This window comes from Carlito syrichta, unplaced genomic scaffold, assembly GCF_000164805.1.
Source record: "Carlito syrichta isolate Samal-C Ts95f unplaced genomic scaffold, Tarsius_syrichta-2.0.1 Scaffold91570, whole genome shotgun sequence".
NCBI lineage: Eukaryota > Metazoa > Chordata > Mammalia > Primates > Tarsiidae > Carlito > Carlito syrichta.
Window position 1 is genome coordinate 10,060 of NW_007035666.1, and position 17,551 is coordinate 27,610.

Genomic DNA, 17,551 nt, shown 5'->3' on the forward strand with positions numbered 1-17,551 from the left:
AAAAATAGGCCTGTGTTCAGTGACAGATATGTCCCCCCAAGTTCTGATAATACTTTACTTTATTTTTATTTTTTATTTTTTTGAGTTGGAGTCTCACTCGGTCGCCCAGACTGGAGTGCAGTGGCCGCTCCCAGCCACCGCAGCCTCACCTGCTGGGCTCCAGCGATCCTTTCGCTTCAGCCTTCCGAGTAGCCAGAATTACAGGCACGCGCTACCACGCCCGGCTGATTTTTTGATTTATTGTAGAGATGAGGTCTCTCCAAGTTGCCCAGGCGGGTCTCGAACCCGCGGGCTCAGGCAATCCACTCACCTCAGCCTCCCAAAGGCGCGGGATTACAGGCTGAGCCACCGAGCCCGGCTTATTTTATTTTGATTTGAGAAGAAAATACTGTTTTTGAGTGCATAAAGTGCAAAATTTTTGTTTTTAATCCTAGCACAAAATTTTAAGAACTATTAATTAGAAATTGATTATGGTCATTAAGTGTATAATACTAACTAATTATTGTTTCTTCCCGAGTTCTCCCAAGGAAAACTCTTAAATTGAATTTTCAGTGGAATAATCCTTAAATATACTATATAAGCAAAACAAGAACTTTTGTTTACATAGTGTTTTGGATTTTACTGTTCCTAATTTTATTCTGAAACTCAATTTTACCCCAAACAATAATTACCAGATTTACTTTGTAATGCACAGTTGTATGCAGTTCAGCAAAGCAGTAGTATACCATCAGACTCTCTTCACTTAGAGCTTAAAAAGGATTGGTCACACCCATTTAAAAACAAATCTATCTCACGTTATTTGCCAATATGTAGTTTCAGTCTAAATTCAGACAATGACATATATGGATATAGATCTATATATCTCATTTTGATTTTAAAAAGCAGTCATAGGGAGTTCTTCACAGCTTAGCTTTGCCTGGCTGAAGCTGAAGATTTTGTAACTTCATAGCCAGACCCATGTTGCCCGTGATTTTCAATTTGCCTTGGAAGAAGGCCTGTGAATGAGAAGAAAGAAAGTTCATTACTTGATGTTTTTTGTTTTGAGATTGCTAGTGTTTCTAGATTATCCAGCCCTGAGATCATTTATTTATCCAGGTCATATAACTTTCTCTAAAATATGAAACTTGGCTTTCTGGAATAGATTTAGTACCAGATTCCTTTGCATAGAGCAGTAGAAAGAAACATCTTTTCCAACTGTCTTCTCTTAGAAATTCGGGTCTGTTTTTACATGTCTTTCTCAAAGGTGGCTCATTTTCCAACCAGTAGGTAAAGTGGGTTCATACTAGACTGATTTTGTCTAAAAACATTAATATGTGTGTTGTAAATATGAAGTGACATTTTCAGCAGGCTGCTGGGAGAAAAAGCACACACAAAAACGTACTTGGAAAGTCTTGGGATCCAATACAATGTGGATGTGGATGAAATGCCATCTTTTTCTTTTCTTTTTTGGGGGGTGGGGGGTCTATATGATAAAGGACTTATCCCTACAGAGAATAGGCAGCCTGGTAAGACTGAGATGTTTGTATTACTCTTTGGCTCAATAAGAAGAATCAACCAATCTGAAGTGTGGAGCAACAGTTTGTTCCACTTAACAACTGCCTGGGATTAGATCACATGATGTTTGCTAAATTTACCATGTAACAAAATCCCAGGAAAACTTAAGAGAAATAGCAAAATTGGGAACACAGCATGATTTCCTTGCCATGGTCTCAGTATTTTCACTCAATTCTTAAAATAAGAGAGGGCTAGATGAGGAAAGTTTCTGATATTCTTAGCATTTTAAGCATGTACACTAAGAAGTTAGGAGCTCCTGCACATCATCCATGGGAATGCAGAGTTGTGTTTCTACACCTCCTGGTAAGGGTGACTAATTCCTTTTTTATCCCCCCTCCTCTGTCTGGACAAACTAAGTATTTCCTTTCTATATGACACAAAACTTTCTGTCTGATGACTTAAAGGCCAGGTGTCTCAAAACACAATATATTTAACACACGTCATTAAAAAATATGGACCAGTAGTGCAAGATAAACCATCTTTCCACTTTTTAAGTTAAAAGAGATAATTATTTTATTTAGAGAGAAATAAACTTTTTATTTAATAGAGAAAACATGAATCTTTGCCCTTTGAAGAATCCAAATATAAGGATCATTTTTAAGAATTTAATTTAATTTTTTTATTTTAAAGCTGTGGGGTACAATTCACATTTAGGTATACAAGTAGTCATCATATAGGAAAAGTTTGGGCCTCCCTTTGGTTCTCACTTCACCTGGTTTGAGATCACATACCCTTATTGACGTTATGTGCCCCCACCCTTCTTCCCTGACAGTATCTTGCTACTGTCAACCCCTTTCTTATTGTATTATGGTAAGTGTTCAGAGTGAGAACATGTGGTACTCAGTTCTTTGTTTCTGTGATAGATCACTGAGTATTACAGACTCTAAATCCACATAAGGATCATTTTAATCTGGCCCGTAGGTGTTCATGTATGCTTTCTGCTGGAGAGCATACTGCTTTGTTTCAACTGTAGCCAAACACTGAAATTAGAATTTCCACTGCAGCTAATGATATAGTTAGTCAAATCCTTTACTAACTATAAGGGAAGGCCATTAGCACATTAATAGAAAGGTCTGCCATTTTTATTTTTAATTCCTTTGGGTGTTAACAGGTGCTGAAGAAAAATAAACTGACACCTTGCTCTCCAAAGTGGGCAGAACATAGATAAATTGAGAGAAGGAAGGCAGATGATGTGTGAAGTCTGAACATCTTGCCAAAGCTGTGCATGGTGTGTGCAGTGGGTGGGAAGGATGACAGCCAGCTCCTATACTAGTGGCCTCTGTTCTGTCCAGATTTCTAGAGCAGGCTCAGTGGGTGGAACTGTCAGTGCCAATGTGTGTATTCAGTTGAAACATCCCAGATGCAAATCTCTCACTCATCATGGCATCAACAGAAATATGCTTAGTTGCTTAGAAAAAGTATTTTTAAGCTGGGCTTGGTGGCTCAGCCTGTAATCCCGCGCCTTTGGGAGTCTGAGGTGAGTGGATTGCCTGAGCCTGCAGGTTCGAGACCCGCCTGGGCAACTTGGTGAGACCTCATCTCTACAATAAATAAAAAATAAATAAACCGGGCGTGGTAGCGCACGCTAGTAGTTCCAGCTACTTGGAAGGCTGAGGCAGAAGGATCGCCGGAGCCCAGCAGGTTGAGGCTGCGGTGGCCGGGAGCGGCCACTGCACTCCAGTCTGGGTGACAGAGTGAGACTCCAACTCAAAAAAAAGAAAAAGCATTTTTAAAAGGAATGCAAGTGGAAGTCAGATTTAGCTGTTTTAATCCCCTTTTGTAAATTACCAGAGAACCACAGAAGTAAGACCTGAAACCAGCCAGACTAAGAAAACTTTAAAAAAGTTTAAATTACAACGGAAAGAAACATCTTAGTTTCTCTTTTGTCAATATATCAAGTTCAGCACTGTGTGCTGAAGAGTATAAGAAGACCCTTGACAAACTGGGGACTAGGAAAATCTATACAAGGTATAAATACATTTTAGACAAATACAATGCAGTTCAGTAATTGTTTACAGAAAACCTAAAAATGTCAGGTATTGTGCTAATATCTGGAAACACAAAGACATACAAGATAGGGTTTGATCCCTTGAGATACTCACAATGTAATGGGGAAGAGAGAAGCATATTATGACTAATAGAACATGACAGGCACTAAGCTAGCAGTCCAGCAAGTGGCTCAGAAAAGGGACTGGCTGTAGCTCCCCAACAACTTCGAAGGAGGTCCTGGGAGAGAACTACTGGGCTAATTTTGAAAGATAAGGAGTTTGTCAGGGAGGAACAGTTCAGGCAAAAAGAACAGCAGGGACAAAAGCACAGATTCAAAGCTCATGCCTTTCTTCACATGCCCCCTACTGGAGCACTCCCACCCTCCACCTGGGCACTCCATCCAAGTGCTGCGTTCTCTGTGAGGCTCTCCTGATGGCCCAGGGAGACATGGCTGCTCCCCGCATTCTCCTCTGACCACAGGCCAAGTGTGGCGCTTGGATCATTGGCTGCACTTACTCTTTTACAGATCTATGGGTGCCCTGAGCGTGGGGACTATTTCTTCTTCATCTGGACACTTCCAGCACACAGGGCAGGAACTGACACACGGCTTGCTCTACAAATGTTTGCCATGTGTTAGGTGAGCACTTTGGAGGAATACTGAGTTTTATAAGTCTGACCACTTTGCACTTTAAGCACCTGGCAGGAGATGAAGTGGAAGGGGCTAAAAGACACACCTACTAGCAGGATACAAACTCCATGATACTTACCGACTGAGGATTCATTTTACCAGTCATTAAGGCCAGTAAGTCAGAGTCAGCCATTGTGATTGTGCAGTCAGCCTTCTTATCTAAAACAGAGATAAACAGAAGGAAGGAGGAAGGGGGTAATGTTTATTTTCACGTATATATTTTAGTCAAGAGGCAGTTGACTGCAGGAGAATCACACTCAGTACTGAGGCAGTGTGGGGAAACGGGCACTCACGTACACTCCTACGGCAGCCTGGTAAAATGTGACATAAACCACAAGCAACCTTGATATTTGACAAGAGGGAACTGATTAAGTAAATTATGGTAATATTCATAGATGACTAATGAGATACAATACAGACATTATAAGAAATTAGGTGGACCTAGACTCACTGACATGAAAACACGTTCATGTTACATCATTCATGATATTGTTATACAAGCCAGTTACAGAATAAACTGTATGATCCCATTTTTGCTTAAAAACAGTATTCAATTATATAAGTATATAAATAACATCTGTAAACTTAAGACAACAATATATTACTAATAGTTATTGTGGCAGATAGACTCTAAGGTGATCCTACTGGTGTACATGCCTGTGTACAATCTCCCTCCCTCCGGTGTCAGCAGGACCTATGACCTGCTTCTAGCTCACGGAATATGGCAAAGGTAATGAAATGTCATGTATGTGATTTTGTTACGTTATGTAAGATTCTGTTAGCAGCCTCACTTGCTCTCCCGCTGGCTTTGAGTAAACCAGCTGATACGTTGTAGACTTCCTATGAAGAGGGCTATGTGGTAGGGAACCAGTTATTAGGAGCTGAGGGCCAGCTCTGGCCTTTAGGCAGCAAAATACTAAAGCTATCGCTCCCACAGCCACAAGGAAATTAATTCTGCCAACAACTTGAATGAACTTGGACACAGACCCTTCCCCAGTGAAGCCTCCAGAGTGCCCAGCCCTGGCCAACACCCTAACTGCAGCCTTGTATGACCCTATGCAGAGGCCCCAGCTAAGTTGTCCTCAGCCTCCTTACCCTTGGAAGCTGAGAGGTAATAAATGTATACGTTGTTTTAAGCCACTAAAAATATGTATGCAGTAATAGAAGATGAACATAGTTATCTAGATAAAGGGTTAATAAACTTTCTGTAAAGAATCAGGCACAGTGGCTCCTACCTATAATCCCAGCACTTTGGGTGATAGAGGTGAGAGGATTACCTGAGCCCAGGGATTTGAGACCAGCCTAGGTAACTTGGCGAGACAATAAAATAAAAAAATTAGCTGGTCATGGTGGTACTCGCCTGTGGGTCTAGCTACTTGGAAGGCTGAGGTGGAAGGATAGTCTGAGCCCAGCAGGTGGAGGCTGCGGCAAGTCATGAGCATGCCACTATACTCCAGGCTGGGTGACAGAGTTAAGACTCTGACTAAAAAAAAAAAGCAGATACTTAATATCTAGGCTTTGTAGGACAGTAGGTCTCTATTACAACTACTCAACTCTGCTCTTGTAGATCAAAAGTTGCCTTAGATAATACATAAACAAAAGATAGATATGTTCCAATAAAATTATTTTCATAGCAGGTAGTAAATAGAAAGGAGAGAGATATATGCAACACATATATCTCTGAAGAACTTGTATTGGAATATATAAAGAACTCCTCTTGCTCAATTAGAATAGGTTAGATAATCCAATACCAAAATGGTCAAATGGCATACACAGTCACTGTATAAAAGACCTCCAAATGGCCAAAAAACACATGAAACAGTACATAGCTTCCTTAGTCATCAGCAAATGCATGCTAAAACTATGATGAGATACCACATACCTACTAGAATGAATGGCTGAAATTTTTAAAAAAGAGACAATACCAGTGCTAGTGAGGGTGTAGAAAACAGAAAGGTCAACATAATACCAGAGTGACTATAAAATTGTATAGTCACTTCAGAAAATAGTCTGGAAGTTTTACATAAGGCTAAACATACACATACCATATGAACTAGCAAACCTACTCTTACATATTTTCTCAAGAGAAATGAAAACATATGTTTCTTGGGTATTTGCCCAAGAGAGTAAAAACGAACTACTGCCACATGCAACAATATGAATGAATCTTATGCTGCCAAACAAAAGAAGTCAGACCTAAAAAACCTACAAGTGAATGCTGATAGTGGCTTTATTCATAATTGCCGAAAGTTGGAAAAAACCCAAATATGCATCAACTGGTGAAGAGTTAAACCACTCAGCAACAGAAAAGAACGAATTACTGATGAGATGTACAACAATATGAATGAAAGGAGCAGGCTCCAAAAGCTGTATACTGTATGGGTCCTTCTGCATAACTCTCTAGAGAAGGCAAAACAACAGGGACAGAACTCTAATTAGTGGTTGCCAGGACCTAAGGGGACTGATTACAAAGAGATATGAGGATACTTTCTGGGACGATGGAAATATTCTGTATCTTAAATTTTTGGTGGTGGTTACAAAACTGTGTGCTTTTTTTCTAAATTCACAGAATTATCTAAAATGGGTAGATCTAATTGTATATAAATTATAACTCAATGAACCTGACTTTTAAAAAAGTATCACCAAGTACCAAGTACTGCCACAATGTAGAGCAACATGTGTGGAAGGGAAAGTAAAATAGTACATCCACATCAAAAACCTGTCTGGCTATACTGTACCTCCTGACTCAGCATTTCAACCCTGGGTATGTGCCCAATAGAGATGAGTACAGTGGAAATGTCCATTGAAAGAGACATGTATAGGAACGTTCCTAATTTTAGTACTAAGACCCCAAAATGGAAATAATGCAAAGATATATCAACCAATAAATAAATTCTGGGGTATTCACATAGTAGATACCAACTACTGTCACAATGCAACAACAAGACTGAATCTTATACTGCTGACCAAAAGTAGTCAGGCCTAAAAAAAAAAAAAAAAAGTAAATTGTATTGTTCTTTGGTTCCTCTTATATGAATTTCTGAAATAAATAAAATCAACCTATGATGATATGATTTGAAAGTGTGGCCAGGCTCGGTGGCTCAGCCTATAATCCCGCTCCTTTGGGAGGCTGAGGTGAGTGGATGGCCTGAGCTCGCGGGTTCAAGACCCACCTGGGCAGCGAGACCTCATCTCTACAATAAATCAAAAAATTAGCTGGGTGTGGTAACGCACGCCTGTAATTCCAGCTACTCGGAAGGCTGAGGTGGAAGGATCGCCGGAGTCCAGCAGGTCAAGGCTGTGGTGGCCGGGAGCGGCCACTGCTCTCTAGTCTGGGCGACAGAGTGAGACTCCAACTCAAAAAAAAAAAAAAGAAAGTGTGGTTCCTTTTGGGGGTGAATAGTGACAGGAAAGGGCAGTAGGAAGGTTCCTGGAGCACTGGCACAATTCTGCATTTTGACCTGGAAATGTACTCATTTGTGAATATCTGTCAAGTGGCACACTTCAGATATATGCCCTCTACTTCAGGGTAGACTTCAATAAATATTTTACAAAATGCAAAACTAAAAAAACAGCTAGTGGGTTAGATTTGGTCCCCAGGCCATAATTTGCCAACTCTTGACCTAGATGGTGGAATTGGGGGAAAGTGTTTTTTTCATTATATTTCTCTATCTTTTCTTATTTTCTTTACAAATATTTAAATAATACAAAGTTTTGAAAATATTAATTTTAGTATCATTAAAAGCAAACTGATGGAAGAAAGACTGGACAACAAAGACTAATCTCTCATTGCTAAATTAGTCATGCCAGCCAGACTCAGTGGATCAGCCTGTAATCCCGTGCCTTGGGAGGCTGAGGTGAGTGGATTGCCTGAGCCCGCGGGTTCGAGACCCGCCTGGGCAACTTGGCGAGACCTCATCTCTACAATAAATCAAAAATTAGCCAGGTGTGGTAGCGTGCGCCTGTAGTTCCAACTACTTGGAAGGCTGAGGTGAAAGGATCGCCGGAGCCCAGCAGGTCGAGGCTGCAGTGGCCGGGAGCATGCCACTGCACTCCAGTCTGGGCGACAGAGTGAGACTCCAACTCAAAAAAAAAAAAAAAAAAATTAGTCACGCCTACCTTGGGCAAATGAGAGGTTTCAAATGTAAAAGGAAAAATTCACCAAGAAATCAAACTTTTCAGCAGTCAGTGTTTTAGGCAATCAATTAGCAATTGTACTCTAGCAGTTGGCTTCCTCTCTCATTAAGAAATAGCTCAAATTAAAGTTGATCTCACTTTGAAAACAAATCATTTTTCTATTTTTATTCATTGCACTTCTCTGAAACTACCTTACTTATTTGTATATGTGTTTTCTATCTGTATTTGTCCAATAGAATGAAAACTTCAGGGTGGCAGGGCCCTTATCCATATTTGTTCACTGCTATATCCATAGGCCCTTGAAGAGTGCTTAACATATAAAGAGCAATCAATAAATACTTGCTGAATAAGTGAATAGATTATGTGGAATTCAACAGATGATCAAATTATAGTCTAATAGCTAATCAGATCATCTATGCCTTAATAAAAGAGATGGGGTAAAATGTCAATGCATATTATGCCCATATTATAAGTAACTAAAACAAGGTAGAAAGAAAAGCTTTTATTATGTGTCTTAAACTCAGGGATTGCTCCTTAAAAATTTGAGATTCAATGGTCATTCTAACTTAGCTGCCTGCTAAATTTCCTCTTATTACTGGAAAAAAGGCCTCAATCCTTAAAAATGAAGGCATTCACACCCTGGAAAATCAAATTCTACTGCAGATATATGATATCAAAGAGCAGGGAGAAAAGCTAACAAATTGAGATAACTGGACTTCAGGAAGTGAAATCTGCTACTGCTGTTGCTGTAATATCAGCATCTATTGAGCTTTCACTATGCTGAGCACTTTACATACCTGGTCTTATTTAATCTTTACAACAATCCTATGAGGGTCAGAGAGGTCAAATAACTTGCCCAAGATCACACAGCTAGTAAGTGGATGAGATAGGTCTAAATGAAAATTCCTATTGCCAAAGCTCATACTCTTAACTCCTATGTTCTACTGCTTTCTTTTGTTATGAGAAGGATGCAAACATTCAACAACTCAGTTAAAAAGTCACCAGAACCTGATGAATCCCAGATAGTTTCCCAGTTCCCCAAGTCCTATGTGTACAAGCAAAATCAGTGTTTAATGTATGGGTTGGGGAGGAAGCAAAAATCTACTGATCACTTACTATGCCAGGTGCTTTATATTCCTTATCTCACTTAATCCTGACAACAGCTCTATGGTTAGAAATTAATCTCACCAATTTCTACATGAGACAAGTGGACTCAAGGAAGGTGTATACCGTCTAAGCAACAGAGCCAAGATCTGAGTCTAGGTCTGGGTGTTTCTAAAGGCTATGCTCTTGCTCCTGTGCCTTGGGGATGGGGGCTTTCTATATCTTTTTTTTTTTTCTTTGAGTTGGAGTCTCACTCGGTCGCCCAGACTGGAGTGCAGTGGCCGCTTCCGGCCACCGCAGCCTCGACCTGCTGGGCTCCGGTGATCCTTCCACCTCAGCCTTCCGAGTAGACGGAATTACAGGCATATGCTACCACACCTGGCTGATTTTTTGATTTATCGTAGAGATGAGGTCTCGCCTGCCCAGGCGGGTCTCGAACCCGCAGGCTCAGGCAATCCACTCACCTCAGCCTCCCAAAGGCGCAGGATTACAGGCTGAGCCACCGAGCCCGGCTGGCTTTCTATATCTTGCTGCCCATAAAGGGCAAGTGCTGAGAGGACAAAGTAACAATATGTTAGATTAATCACAGATTAAAGAATACTATATTAGATTAATCACAGTTGGCTTCCTGGAGACATGCTATATGAGTCATTTCAAAGGAGATAAGGGAGGGGCAGAACATGTGGATAAGATACCTAAAAGGTACCAAAGCAGCAAAAAAAAGATGATGGAAAAATGCACAAAATCTAGAAGGCCTTAATATAATCATCTGTATAATCATTACCAAGCTCTCAGAATACAAGAAAATGAAATACAGTTAAGTAAACCTTACTTCCTTAACAATAGGTAGACCTCCTAACACTATGTACATGCCAGAAGAACTAGCAATTCTCCCTGAGATGCCAGTTCAAACTAGGACAGGTTATTAATGCTTTAACATAGGGAATCTCTAACAAATGGCCATTTGTTGGTTGATGTAAAAGGAGCTGGCAATTTCCAGTGGTAGCTTTTACTTGGTAAGTCCATATTTCAACACCACTATTTGCTGCCAACAAGTATCAGTTTCAGCAGAAATTACCTTGCCCCAGGGCAAGATCCCTTGGGGTGTGGGATAGGGCACCTAATAGGGGAAGAGCACAGCAAGAGCCTATCTGTGGGAACACAGCTGTTCCAAAATCATTCAACAGATTTCCATAAGCATATTATCTTTCATGACAAAACAACTGACCAGCTAACACAGACACACAGACACACACAGAGACACACACACACACGAGGGAATGGAGAAATTTTTTTTAAATCGCCTTAACATCTGAATGGGCATATCGGAATAAAAAGTAATCATTAAGCTTTAGTCATTAAAAATAAAAGCTTGACATTACTAAAAGCCCCAAAGTTCCTTCTATTTCTAAAAGCCGGAATACAGATGAGGCCTTTCACTTTTCTTCCTATACTACCTAAGAGTGGCAGCTCAAAGAATGCAAAGTTATAGTCACTTTTCCACCCACTAATTTTGGAAGGAAAAATGACTGTATACTTCAGGAACCTTCCATAACAAGCCATGCTGCCCACACCAGATGGGTGCCCTTCCTACTGCTCAGCTTCTCCTTCATTAACCTCTCATGGACTTCTTACTCAACAGTGCACATAACAGAGCTCTGAACTTTTTCTCCTGTCTCCAAGCTCTACACTCTCCTTTCCCTCAAAACGCCCCTGAATATTTACCTTCCTTTTTCAGAGAAAGAAGCTTCCTCACTAAAGCTAATTCTCCTCCCACTGATGCTCCTGACGCCATCCTCTTTCACAAGACCGCCTTCCATAATGCATCAATAAGGAAACCCTACTCCTCTGACAGACCTCCACCTACACAGCTCCCAGGCCCCGTCACCTTCACCTCTACTACCCCTGGCGTCTACCCTAACCACACTCACTGCTCTCACTGCCAACACTCAGGTCGGACATCCTCTCTGCTCACTTAAATGGTAGTAACGCCCATCCTCCTGATCATTCTCTCTGCCTCTGATATCACGTCTAACACATCAGCTTCATCCCCTAAAATACAATTCTGACTTTCACTTTTCTACTTAAAAAGTTTTCATAAACTGACTATATATCAACTAACTTTCAAAGTTTCTTTCATGGCATTTTAAGCTCTCCAAAAAGTTGGTCACAATCCATTATATTACTAAGTTACATCAGGCTCTCTCCAACAAAAGAAATGTAACAGTATCACTTACTGAATGCTTACTGTCATTTATTCATCCTGTTGTTCATTTTTAAGTTATTTATTTTTAAAGGCCTACCATATGTCAGCTACTATTCTAGGCACTGCAAATGCAGCACTGAACTTCACAGACAAAAAGCTCTGCTTTCACAGAGCCTACTAATTCAAGTGGGGGAAACAGACAATAAGTAAATAAATAAAATACATGGTATATCAAGTGGTGTCAAGTACTATGGAGAAAAATAAGGCAAGAATCAGTCATAGGGAATAGCAGTGGTGGTGAGATTTTTAAAAGGGTGGTTAGGGAAGAGCTCACCAAGAAGGTGACATTTAGGCAAAGATTCAAAGGAAATGAAGGAACAAGCCATGAGGCTATTGGTGGGAAGGCAATTCCAAGCAAAGGAAATAGAGGGAGAAAGTCCCCATACTGAGAGCACTCCACCGCCCAGCAACAGCAAGGAGGAGCAGTGTTACTGGAGCAAAGTGAGGGAGAACGTAGGAAGACAGAAGACTGGGGCCAGACCACGCGAGGCCATTGTAAGGACTCTGCTTTCACTCAGAGTGAGATGAAAGCCACTGGATGTTTTTGAGCAGAGGGAGGGTAACAATCTGACTTAAGATTTTCAGTGACCACTCTGGCTGTGGTGTGGAGAACCTGTAGGGGGCATGGATAGAAGCAAGGAGACCAGGGGGGAAAATGATGCTGGCTTAGACCAGGGTGGTGGGAGTTATAGAGGAGGACAGGATGTGCTAATGGATTCAACTGTGGAGTGTGAGAAAAAGAGTGGCCAAAGATGATATCAAGGTATCTGGACTGAGAAGCTGGTAGGACACAGGAGCAAACTACTGAGAAAGGGAAGACAGCAGGAGTACTTACAAGGGAGAAGGGGAAAGATCAGGAGATCAGTTTCACATGTCAGTTTTGCAATGTCTTACTAGGTGCCCAAGTAAACCTGTCAATTAAGCAGCTGAATATACACTTTGTAGTTCATTGACTGGGTCCACACTGAAGACATAAATCCAGGAATCATCAGAGTAGAAACTGTTTTTAAACCATGAAACCAGATGAGATCCCCAGGGAATAAATGCAAATAGAACTGAGCATTAAAACCCTTTAAGCTTCAGAAATTTAGAGACAAGGAAATATCAGCAGGAGAAGCCAAGGAGCAGAGGAGTTCAAGGTAAGAGAAAAACCTGGAAGTATATCATGAAGCTGGGAATTAACCACTGAATTTGGCAATGTAGTGGTCATTGGTGACCTTCACAAGAACAGTTTGAAGATAGTGATGGGACAAAAGCTGACTGGAGTGGGTTCTAGAAAGATCTGGATGAGAGGAACTGGCAATAGTGAGTACAGGCAGGTCTGCCAAGGCCATACAACCATGCATAGCACACAACCATGTGCTTTACATGCGAATTAAGAGAGAATTCTCTGTAATCCCGCGCCTTTGGAGGCTGAGGTGAGTGGATTGCCTGAGCCCGCGGGTTCGAGACCCGTCTGGGCGGCGAGATCTCATCTCTACAATAAATCAAAAAATCAACTGGGCGTGGTAGCGCATGACTGTAATTCCGGCTACTCGGAAGGCTGAGGTGGAAGGATCGCCGGAGCCCAGCATGTCGAGGCTGCAGTGGCCGGGAGTAGCCACTGCACTCCAGTCTGGGTGACAGAGTGAGACTCCAACTCAAAAAAAAAAAGAGAGAATTCTTTTAATTCTCACATGCAACCTATGAAAAAGGTACTATTTAATAAGTTCAGATGAGAAATCCAAGTCTCAGAGAAGTTAAATAACTTATTCAGATCAGACTCTGAGAATTGCAGGCCCAGGATCTCAACCCAGGTTTCTCTAATTCCAAAGTCCAAGACTGCTTACTGTGATGGAGGCTCCAAATTTTTGGGAGGTGGTGGCTTTGACCTGTTCCTGTTCTGTGATTCACTGGTTCTTGAACACGGTCCTGTACCTCTACACCAGCCCTTTTTGGCAACAGCAAGGCAGACCCCCATTTTCCTGGCTGACAGCCTTCATAAACTTGTCAGCACTCCTCTAAATGAAGCCATTCTCACACTGACCTGAGTTAGGAAGCACTGATCCTTTGCCATTCTTCACATCCACTACCCAGGTGGCTTCTTTACCCCCAGGGCCATCCTTCACCTTGAAGGCAAAAATACCACCGATTTTCTTCACAAACTGTTCCCCTTCCTGGAAAGAAAGAAGAAATCACACTGGGAGTTACATCAAGTCCATTTCTCTGGCTTTCACCCCAAGCAAATGAATGTTTAAATAGATACATGATGTGAGCAGTTAGGCCAGGGGGCAGTCCCCAAGGCCCTTTAGGATCTTTTACCCAGAAAAGTCTGAAAGGCAACCAGGCAAGAACTCCCACATCTGCCAAGTCTTTCTTTAAAAATGGCCTTTTAGATATAACTAGTGGAAGAGAAGGGAGAATGGGGGTGGCATGGCAGCATTTTCAGCCTAAATAGCCTTCATGGGTTTCACTCAATAATTTGGGAAAGATTCACTCTGTCCTAAGTGTAGAAGTCTCCAATTCCCCATGCCCACCCCACCCCACATGCTTTAGGCAGGTACATTTCTTTACATATATGTTTGGTTCCTCACAATCAGAACTTAAAAACAAGAGGTTCTGAAAGCAAAGCCTTTTTTCTTTTTGGTCAATCCATTTTCTGAATTAGCATAAAGAATTATATGAGTTATACACCATCTACCATTACTTTTGAATTCTGGGGAAAAAGCTGGCCTAAATACAGAAAACAGAACCTCAGACCCATATCTCTGCAGAGGGGGGCTCCTTTATCCCTTCCTTCCTTTTTTCTTCCCCTTTATTCCCACTCTGCTTTATCTTTCCTTCCTAAAACATTGAGTCAGACATTGTTCTAGGCACCAAGGATATAGAAACAGAAGTCAGAAAAGTAAATGAAAACAACACACGATAATCATTAAAACAATACATCAGGATCACAGAAAACGAAGGGACTACGGGAGCACAGAGAAGAAGCTAAGGTAGCTGGCAGGGTGAATAATGAATGGACGACAACCTCACACACCTTGTTTTAAACAAAAAACAAAAGCAGCACAGTGATTTTACTGAAATTAGTTTTCTTTAGAGAAGAAACACATGTATTTCACTGTGGAAAAAGTAGAAAATATCCATAACCAAAAAGAAGAAAATAGAAGCAACCCCTTTGGGTCCTCTCACACTGTGGGAGCTTTTCTGTCCTTTCAATAAATCCTGCTTTCTCAAGGAAAAAAAAAAAATTACAGACAGCCCTAAGGAAAAAAAAAAAAAGAGAAAATATAAATCATTCATAATTTTATCAAAGAAAATCATATCCCATCTTTCTTCTGTGTGTGTGTGTGTGTGTGTGTGTGTGTGTATTTTTAAAGTGGGATCCTATTGTTTTGTATCTACTTTTGTTGTTTAATACAATTATCCTCATTACTGTGTCACTAAATATTCTACACAATTTTAAATGGCCACAGATAATCTTTAATTGTAAAAGTATATCATACTTATTTTAACCATTACCTTGTTGCTTGTTATTCAGGCTAGTGCTAACTTCTGGCTCTTGTATCAATGCTATAAATAACATTCTTACTTTTTTTTTTCTTTTTTGGTGAATAACATTCTTGTATCTAAATATTTTTACATATCCTCATTATTTAAGGGTAAATTCTTAGAATTATACTTTGCTAATTAAGATCACTGAATTTGGGGATCAGCACAGGTTTGAGTTCCTGCTCTTCCGTGTACTCCTACAACCATATAGCCAAATCATTAGACCTCTCTGACTCTCAGTTTTCTTATCTGTTAAATGGGAATAGAACAGTAACTACCCTAATAGAGCTCTATGAGAATGAAATTATGTAATCACCAACAAAGCACAGAGTAACTGCTCACTGCTCAATGAATGCTGGCATCTCTGTTGTTGTTATTTTATTCTATGATCTGTTCACTATTCCTGTGCCAATATTGTAGCTTTATAAAGTACTTTACTCTTCGGCACAGCAAATCCCAATTATGATTCTTCCCTTTCAAATATTTTTGGCCATTTTTTCCTCTATATTTACCTTATAATCATTTAGGTGGTTCTTCTTCCAAAATGTTGTTGGAGTTGGATGAGATTATATAAACTATTTGGACCTGTCCAAAGAAGTAATATCTTTACAATATTAAATCCTCTTATCCATGGATATATCTTTACATTTTCTTTAATGTTCCTTAGGAAAATGTCATTTTTTCCCCTCATATGGATTTCTGTCCATTTCTTGCTAAGTTTATTCTTAGGTGTTTTATATTACTCTTATTAATAATATTGTTTTCATTATACTTTATTGCAAATGTAGAGAAAATATATTAATCTTTTTATTTATTTTGGAACTGACTACCTTTTGGGTTCTCTTATGATTTCTAATAATTTTTTATTTTCTACCTTCTTTATTTCAGCCTTATATTCCTACAATAATTTCTACACAAAATTCTTCCTTTTGATGTCATAATACTCATTCTTTTAACAAACACTTAAGTGTTTACTATGTTCAGGCACTATGGTAAGTACCTGAAATACTCAAATACTTATTGCCTCTGAGGAACTTACATAAACTGACATTAGCTACTAACCTCTGAGCCGGGCTCGGTGGCTCAGCCTGTAATCCAGCGCCTTTGGGAGGCTGAGGTGAGTGGATTGCCTGAGCCTGTGGGTTCGAGACCCGCCTGGGCAGTGAGACATCATCTCTACAATAAATCAAAAAATCAGCTGGGCGTGGTAGCGTATGCCTGTAATTCCGGCTACTTGGAAGACTGAGGCGGAAGGATCACCGGAGCCCAGCAGGTAGAGGCTGCGGTGGCCGGAAGCGGCCACTGCACTCCAGTCTGGGTGACCGAGTGAGACTCCAACTCAAAAAAAAAAAAAAAATGATACTAACCTCTGTCTCTATACAGGCAGAGAGCCTGGACTAAGTTTGTTCTTTCTTTTTGTTGTGTTTTGTTTTATAACAGCATTGAGACATAATTAACATCCCATAAAATTCACCCTTTAAAGTATTCAATTCAGTGGATATTTTTATTTTTGGTATATTTAGAGTCATTCAACCAAAACCACTATCTAATTTTAGAACATTCTCATTATCCAAATGAAAGTCATACCTATTGTTAATCACTCCCTATGTACCCCTACCTAACCCCTGGCCACCACTAATCTACTTTCTGTCTCTACAGATTTGTTTATTCTGAACATTTTATATAAATGAAATAATACGTGGTCTTTTGTAATTGCCTCTTTCACTTAGCATAATATTTTCAAGGTTCATCTACACTGAAGCATATATCAATCAGTACTTCCTTTTTATAGCTAGATAATATTCCATTGTAGGGATGTAGCATATTTTGCTTATTCATCAGTTGATGGTTGTTTCTACTTCTTGGCTATTATGAATAATACTGCTATAGACATTTGTGTACAAGTGTTTGTGTGGACATGGGTTCTAATTTCTCTTAGGTGTATATCTAGAAGTGGAACTACCAGGTCATAAGGTGACATTTCACTCTTTGAGGAACTACCCAAGTGGCTATACCACATCACACTCTACCAGCCATGAGTGAGGCTTCCAATTTCCCCACGTCCTTGCCAATAATTGTTACTGTCTTTGTCTTTTTGATTTTAGCTATCCTACCAGGTATGCCAATCTTTTTTTTTTTTTTATGCTGGGGGTACCAATAAAATGTATACACAGTTTAAGAGATGTTATCTATGTGTTACTTTTTTTTGTTTTTGAGTTGGAGTCTCACTCTGTCACCTAGACTGGAGTGCAGTGGCCGCTCCCGGCCACCGCAGCCTCGAC

General features: G+C 40.3%; 1 protein-coding gene across 2 annotated transcripts in view; it reads right to left on the reverse strand.

Moving 5' to 3' along the window:
- Positions 1-593: 593 nt before the first annotated feature.
- The window catches only part of LOC103262004 (non-specific lipid-transfer protein), a 34,369-nt gene continuing 17,411 nt past the window's right edge, over positions 594-17,551 (reverse strand). For both annotated transcript variants that reach the window (XM_008059605.2, XM_021713084.1), the window contains exons 3-5: positions 13,765-13,894; positions 4,311-4,390; positions 594-995 (exon numbers count right to left, since the gene is read on the reverse strand). In XM_008059605.2, coding sequence (XP_008057796.2) covers positions 900-995; positions 4,311-4,390; positions 13,765-13,894 — 306 coding nt within the window. In that variant the 3' untranslated portion in view covers positions 594-899. The remainder of the gene's footprint in view (positions 996-4,310; positions 4,391-13,764; positions 13,895-17,551) is intronic.